This window comes from Glycine max, chromosome 10, assembly GCF_000004515.6.
Source record: "Glycine max cultivar Williams 82 chromosome 10, Glycine_max_v4.0, whole genome shotgun sequence".
NCBI classification, from domain to species: domain Eukaryota; kingdom Viridiplantae; phylum Streptophyta; class Magnoliopsida; order Fabales; family Fabaceae; genus Glycine; species Glycine max.
This window is the reverse complement of record NC_038246.2, coordinates 27,095,941-27,103,793: the sequence shown is the minus strand read 5'-3', so window position 1 is coordinate 27,103,793 and position 7,853 is coordinate 27,095,941. Positions and strand designations below refer to the sequence as shown.

Sequence of the window (7,853 nt, the reverse complement as noted above, 5' to 3'; positions counted from 1 at the left end):
AGTTCATGATAAACTAATTTTAAGAATTCTAGGTCATAGAGATTTACCTCTTCGTCTGATCCAGAGTCTTCTATAGTGGTGTCAACCATTAAGCAAAAGTTTGCTTCTTCTTTTGTTTCTTCTTCATCAGATGATGTGCCATTCAAGTTTTCCCAAGTCTTCTTGTCCTTTGTTCTATCTAGGTTTGGACACTCGGATTTAAAATGTTGTGGTTTCTTGCATTCATAGCTGATAATGATGTTTTTCTTCTTTGTCTCTTTTATGTGTCTCTGTATAACTTTTTGGATGAATCTTTTCAGTTTGATGTGTTTCTTTTTCTCCACATCTCTAAACCTATTAAATTTTAAGGACTAAAAATTAAATTTTTTAAAAGTTTGAAAATTAAAAACATTAATGAAAAAAAGTTAAGAAACCTTGATTAGTCAAACAAAAATTTAAAGACTAAAATATAAATTTCAAAAAAGTTTAATTACTAAAAAGTTTTAATTAACCCTTCATATTTATAGGTGTGATTGTTCTGCAGTCACCAAGCATAAAAAAGTCGCAACTTCAGTTGCCACAAAGTTAACCGTACAAACAGTTCGGGCAAAATACAACACCTTATTCAAGAGCAGCAAAACAAAGTGTGATGGCCCTGGATGCATCAACCTTCGAAACCATACCCCCTTCACGCTTCATCGCCTTCACAGTACCTCATCCAACATGTTCCGATTCCACCCTCCGAGTCGCCGTGCTCGACTCGCCGCTCCAACCCACTGACTCACCCCGAGTCAGCGCCATGTTGGTCCCCGAAGGCCGTGAAACCGATTGGATCTTCTCCACCGAATTGGGCCATCTCCAACTCCTCTTCAGCTCCCCTGGAATTTCACGTTTGATTCTCATAGGAACCCTCTTCAAAGAAGGTACTTTAACTCTTCTTCAATCACGTGCTTATCACCGTTCCTTGGAGTGTTCATTGCAGCATCAGGGTTTTGAGGTTTGGTCAAAGCCTCTTCTTTTGGCTTTGTCTCCTAAATCTTTGTTCAAAAGGGGCATTCCTGAGATACCCCTTTTGAGTTATGAGGATAGTTTGGTTTCTAGTGTGGTGGTTCATGAATGTGTTGGGTGTCATGTTGGTGAAATGTTGGTTGAGGATGTTGAAATTGAAAATGAGAGTGATCATGGGAGGGAGTTTAGGAGGAGGTTGAGGTTTAAGAGAATGCCTAATTTGATTCAAACTGAAATTTGTATTATTCCTGAGAGAGATTGTGATGGTGTGTGCATTGGTGGTGATGTGGGGTTTGTGCCTGATCTTAAGGTTTTGGTGCACCCTTACTTGGGGCCTATGGTGGCTGGTCTTGTGTTGAATAGTGAATATGTGGAGGGGCGGATTCGGATGGGGTTTAGGCCGAAGGCTTTGTGCCTTGGGGTTGGAGGTGGGGCTTTGATGACCTTTTTGAGAAATCAATTGGGTTTTGAGGTCATGGGTGTGGATAGTGATAGGGAGGTTTTGAGGGTGGCAAGGAAGTATTTTGGATTGGAAGAATGTGAGTTTGTCCGTGTTGTTGTTGGGGATGCCTTTGAATCGATGAACAAGCTTGTGTGTGGTGGAAAATTGAATGGTCGGAGGAGTTCTTTTGATGATTGTGAGGTTAATGGTTTTGGTGGTCACTTAGTGGTGGAGGATGAGGTCAACTGTAAATTTGACGTTGTTATGGTTGATTTAGATTCGAGCGACGTGAGGAACGGTGTAAGATCTCCGCCGTTGGAATTCATTAGAAAGGATGTTCTTCTTGCTGCTAAATTAGTTCTTTGTGAGTTTGGGATTCTTGCCATTAATGTCATTCCTCCTAGCAGGTCCTTCTACGACAACTTGGTGAGTCATTTTCAGGAAGTTTTTCATGAGCTGTACAAGATAGATGTAGGGAATGGTGAAAATTTTGTTCTTATTGCCACAGCTTCACCTCTGGTGTTTTCAGTTGAGGATTGTGGTAATTCTTTTCTTATGCGACTGAAATCAGTTATTCCGGAAGCATTCATAAATTCCATAACAAAGATATAATGTCTCATTTCTTGAGACAAGTGTAGTGATTTTGAAAGATCGTTTGCTTCCAAATAGATGATGTGTCGGTAATTTTGATACTATGATCCAAAGTGGAGTGTTTCTTTCATGCATGGTGCATCTTTGCCCGTGAAGAGAGTCATCTTTAAGACTACTGACCAAACACTGAAATCACATTCATATCAGCGGCTTTGCATCTTGCTCTGGATCCAATTGCTTTCAGTAAGGTAAATATCCCGTTTCTTAATTATTGCTCTCAACTTGTTAATGTGAAATGTGAAATTGAGGAAGCCTAGTAGCAGGTTGTTCATATCTTTCTGGGTACTAAGGAGCTTTCAGTTCCTACCAAGTATGAAAGGATAATATCTGTGAATAACAATTTGCAGACTTTGAAATAGTTAGTTAATAATAATTGATAGTTTTAAAGGTTGCACTTATTATCTTGTATCTGATTCGAATGCCTTAATCTGAAATACACTAATTTTTTTTCTTATAGTAGTTGTGATTAAAAACAAGGGGAAATGCTTCCCCATCATGCATCTTATTTATTGGTCATATATATATTTTTTTGTTCACAAGAGTACACAATTCCATAGTAGCTGCATGCTGATTTGTAAAATTACTGCATGGACAAATAGCATATCTAAGGTGCTCAAAGGGAAACCAAGGTAAACTGGACAATGGATTTGGTATCAGAATTTTGAATAAAATAGAATGGTGTAAATAGTCACGTCAATCTTTAACAAGATTGAAGAAAAAACTCAAGTGAACTTAGAACTTGTTCCACAGTATACCTAACATTTAACAGATTGTGACTGTTGAGTGTTGGGCATCTGTTTTCTACCATCTTTTTCTGCAACTTTACTTACAATGAAAGCCAATAATGTTTATGTTGTGAGACATTATTTTATCAAACATATTATATTGTTATTTGAAAAAAAAAAATTGAAAAACCAAAAACTTTATTTGTTGCTGTCATAAAGTCTAGTACAACAATTCACAGTCTTGGTAAGGACTGCAATGATTAAGTAGTAATATATTTCCCCATTTCTCTGTATTACAGCTTATGCCATGTCACTCTTTGTTGGTATTGAGGAGCACATCATCAATGGAGAAGCAAGCATCTCAGGTTTCCACTGAAGATTTCCAAAATGGTTTCAAGAGTAGTAAAGTTCATGACATTTTCTTCTTCTTCTTCTTTTATGCTTTTGGGAAAAGTGAATTATTGTAGTAAAGTTCAAGTAGCTTTTCAACTGGCCAATATCATGTGCTGCCAAAAGCTTTATATATATATATATATAAAATAGAAGTATTTCAATTACATTAATTTTATAGTTGGATGAAAGTAACTTCAATTTTTTATATCGATTGGTAAATCAACATAATGCTATTTTCCTCAATATTTTACTGTCTAAAAGAATTGTTTAGCTCTAATCCAACATTGTATAGAGCAGAACTTACTCTTTGTTTATAGGAAGGAATGAATAGGCGCACCTGGTAAGGTGGCTCCAGCGTCCACAACAAAATTGTTGCCAGACACATTCAGAAGAATCATGAATTAAATAACGAGCTAGGGATGTTAATGCTGGATCAGAAGTGCCATATTTTTTCAAGGGTACTGTTTTCATGGCCACATCATTCAACCAATTTTTTTGCATTAGATTTGCAGTGATTTCAGATTTGAAAAGTAGAGGTGATATGGAATTCACTCTGATTTTGTGTGTCCCCATTTCTAATGCCATGATCTGTCAAATAACATTAGTGTCAGAACTCTATTTAATCATTGTGAACAATGAATGGGTTAGTGAACTCTAGCAAACATGTAATTTGGTGAATATCAGATGAGAATATGAAATTAGAGCACAGAGAGCCATAAGCCAATCTAGATAGGAAATTTGATAATCCTAGATGAAAAGCCAATAAAAAAAATAGACATTCTTAGCGAAAATTTTCATATCACTGATTCCAGTGGTGAAGCTTTTTTTTTTTTTTTTACTTTCTTTTTGTACTTTTATCTAAAAAGTAGCATGTGACGTTGAAAAGACTAAACAATGGAATAACAGATCGAAAAACAATACAACTTTTTCATATGCAGTCCATTTGTCAAGGCTCCTTCAAGGCAAATTCAGCATAATAAGACTAAGACTTATGGGATAAGTTATTGATTGTTCGCTACTATTTTAGGTCATTTTATCTTTCAAGTTTTTAAACTCGGTTCAAATAAACAAAGGTTGTCATTTTGGTCTTTAAAATATATTTAAATTTAATTTTTTTCTTATGTAATTTAATCTCATAGTGATGTAAACTGTCATGTTAGTTTTTTTATTAAAAAAAATATTTACATCAGTTTAATTCCTCAATTTTGTAAATGTATCAAATTAATGATTAAATTAGAAATCCACACGCTGGTCTTAGTCCAACAAATATGGATCACTCAATTTGTCATATTTTAAAGCTAAAGTGATGACATAAGGAACAAGTTTAGCCTTAAACAATTGAAATTGTTTCTGAATTCTAATTGGATATCTCAAAACAAGAAGTCAAGCACATTATTTCTTAATTTAATGCGTTCAAACTGAACATTCCAATTCAACGAGTCAACAACGACTACAGAGTCCACAAACGTCGCGTTATTAAGAAATCCAAAGTAGGAAAAAAAATAGAGACACAAACATACAATTCATTATTCAAAAAAGAAATACAGTGGCATGATATTTGAACCAAAAAGGTGTTTTCCAAGTATAATTTTTTGCTTAATAGCGTTGTGTAACCTGACATATTATTATTAGTGTTATGTTTGTGTCATTATTCTTTTAGTTTTAAGAAAAAAATTGTACAATTTTTTTAATACTTTTTAATTATTTTTATTATGTTTAATTTTATATTGCATAATTTCATAATGGAACACGATAAAATAGAACAGTAGACTTTATCTATTTCTAACTTACAACAGTTTCTAAAATTTCAAAACTTCAACTAAAATTGAAACTCAAGACTCAAAACTGAAATTGGGTTTAGTTTTTAATAATTTCAAAACTGAAAATAGAAAATCACCCGAACAAGGCCTTAGTAAGCTACACTAAAATTCTAGACAAAAAATTAAATAAAGTTTTTTTGATGTAGTTATTTTATTTTAGGTACATAATAGTAATTCAATCAATTTTTTTTTTAAAAAAATTATCTCTCGTGTGTCTTCTCTCACTTCTTTGTTCCCTTTTGATTCTTAAACAAAAAATATCCCACCTAATTTGTGGAACATTAAAACTCTCCCTAAGCAAAGCATCATCCTCCCAACAATGTCATTGGCATGCCTTCCTTCTTGACAACAATAACACAAACTCACAACATGCTCTTGGCTCTGTTTACATTAACGACACTGGCAACTCAAGAAAGCTTGACTCCTCTCTGCATCGATGTGCCACTTGTGATGTCTTGCCTCCTTTCATGTATTTGAGCGTGCCATTTCAATGAAGACGCTACTAGATATATCTGGTGTGACCGTGGGATGATGATTGAGAATATATGAATGAAGGAGCAAAGACGTGTTTGTAGACATAGATACCACTAATTGCACTTTTCTGGATTGTCGGTTTAGGTTTGTGAAGGATAATGTTAGAGATTCATGTAAATAATGTTGCTTCTAAATTGAACGTTTTCCCCTTTCTTTAAAGGTTGCTTCTTTTTGAATTTTGGATTTTCTTATTGTACTGTCTAGGGTCCATAAGTGATGTGGCGAGTGACACGACATTGAGTAGTCCTCGTTAGCCTTGGACCTTGAACATGCATTAAGTGAATATTTAATGTGTGTGTTGGGAAATAAATTTAATTGAATTTGGAGAAGTCCAATCCAATTAAATTTTAGAGGAGGAGGTGAGCATTTTCTTGCTACACCCCATTGCCACATCATATAGTCACACTTTATGCATGTCCTTCATACTTTACATGCCTCATGACACCTAAGCACACTTAGTGGAGAATCTTGGACTTGACTTTGGATTAGTGGGTTGAACCATAACTAAAATTCACTAATCATAATTAGTGAAATTTTGACTCCATAAATTCAATTTCAAATTCAAGAGAAATTTGAATAGAAATTCAAATTTCCCTCCAATTTTGTGTGACACTTAGGCTATAAATAGAGACCATGTATGTGCATTTTTTCAACTTTGATCATTTGAGAATTACACTTCAAAGTTCAGACTTCATTTAAGGCACAAATTTCGTGCTTCTTCTCTCCCTCTCCCTCCACGCATCTTCTTCTACCTTCAAGCTCTTATCCATGGCTTCCTATGGTGGTGAGCTTCTTCTTGACTCATCTTCTCCTTGAAGTGGCATCTCCAATCATCTTCCTTCTCCATTCCACTTCCATTCATCTTCAAGAAGCAAAGGACTCCATTGATGAAGAAGATCCAAGGCCTACGAGCTCCACATGGAGCTACATCAAGTCACAGCCCCGACATACCAGCAATACCATGGATGACAACAACACCTCTCACCCACATTGACATGAAGGGCTATAAAATCGATGACATCTTTTCATTGACTGAATCATGGAGGTTGACCTACCTCTAGGTTGGAAATTGCTTAGCCTAGAGCATTATGATGGGACCACCAACCTAGATGAGCACATAGATGTGTTCTTCACGCAGGCCAACATCTACACTATGACTGTCATAACCTACCCTTCGGCGGGAGGGCGAAGGCCAAATAGATGGGCCAAAGCATTAGTCTCCAAGGGAGAAAACAAGAAAAGTCGACACCAACATTAACTCGAGGAAAACGTTAGAGAAAACAAAAAAAAGGTTTGTGAATATTGAAGAGAAGGGTTCAGGAGTTCTTTACACATGGGGCAGGTATTAGCACCCCACGTGCTCGTCACAAGGGACGACAACCTTTAATCGAGTGTGCATAACGTGACTTCAAAATTATTTACTTTTCCCTTTTTATATTTTTTATTTTTTTTTGGGTCGACAAGGGTTTTGCCCTTGCTCCTACGTATCCTCAGGTGCAATGAGGAATTCAAACCTATGTAGTTCTTTAAGTCTAAATGTTTGTGTGTTGAATTGATTTTTATGTTTATGAAAGATTCATTTTAATTGTGAACAAAAAGTCATTTAAGATGTTGGACCTTGAAATGATGTTTTTAAACTTTGAAAAACAGAGAGAATCATTAAGACATTAGACCTTGAAATGATCTTTTAAGTTTGAAAAGTGGAGAGAAGTTCAAATTTCCCTCCAATTTTGTGTGACACTTAGGCTATAAATAGAGTCCATGTATGTGCATTTTTCAACTTTGATCATTTGAGAATTACACTTGAAAGTTCAGACCTCATTTGAGACACAAAATTTCGTGCTCCTTCTCTCCCTCTCCTTCCACTCATCTTCTCCTACCTTCAAGCTCTTATCCATAGCTTCCTATGGTGGTGAGCTTCTTCTTGACTCATCTTCTTCTTGAAGTGGCATCTCCAATCATCTTCCTTCTCCATTCCGCTATCATTCATCTTCAAGAAGCAAAGGACTCCATTGATGAAGATGATCCAAGGCCTACAAGCTCCACATGGAGCTACATCATGTGGTATCAAGAGCATCTTCGTCTAAGTGATGTTCTTTTGCTTCCTCTATCTTTTTGTTCGGTCAATTCACTTTAATTACTTGTTCTTCATCTTATTCTCCATGTATATCCTCCATTGTCTTGTGGTTTGGTGCTGTTTAGAGTAGATTCAAAAAAATAATCCAATTAAATCTTAGATCTACACTTGTTCTTGCATTTATATGGTTCAAATTTTGTAGATCTACTCTTGAATCTTGTTTT

General features: G+C 35.5%; 1 protein-coding gene across 1 annotated transcript; it reads left to right on the top strand.

Moving 5' to 3' along the window:
• The first annotated feature begins 552 nt into the window (after positions 1-552).
• LOC100806095 (eEF1A lysine and N-terminal methyltransferase) lies at positions 553-3,922 on the top strand. The gene is made up of 2 exons (XM_006588867.3): positions 553-2,268; positions 3,105-3,922. Exon 1 carries the CDS (start codon positions 629-631, stop codon positions 2,039-2,041), a length of 1,413 nt encoding a protein of 470 aa, XP_006588930.1. The 5' UTR covers positions 553-628; the 3' UTR covers positions 2,042-2,268; positions 3,105-3,922.
• The last annotated feature ends 3,931 nt before the right edge of the window (positions 3,923-7,853 follow it).

Bases quoted from the DNA above. Each gene is read 5' to 3' on its own strand.
- LOC100806095 (XM_006588867.3), top strand. From the start codon at position 629: ATGGCCCTGGATGCATCAACCTTCGAAACCATACCCCCTTCACGCTTC.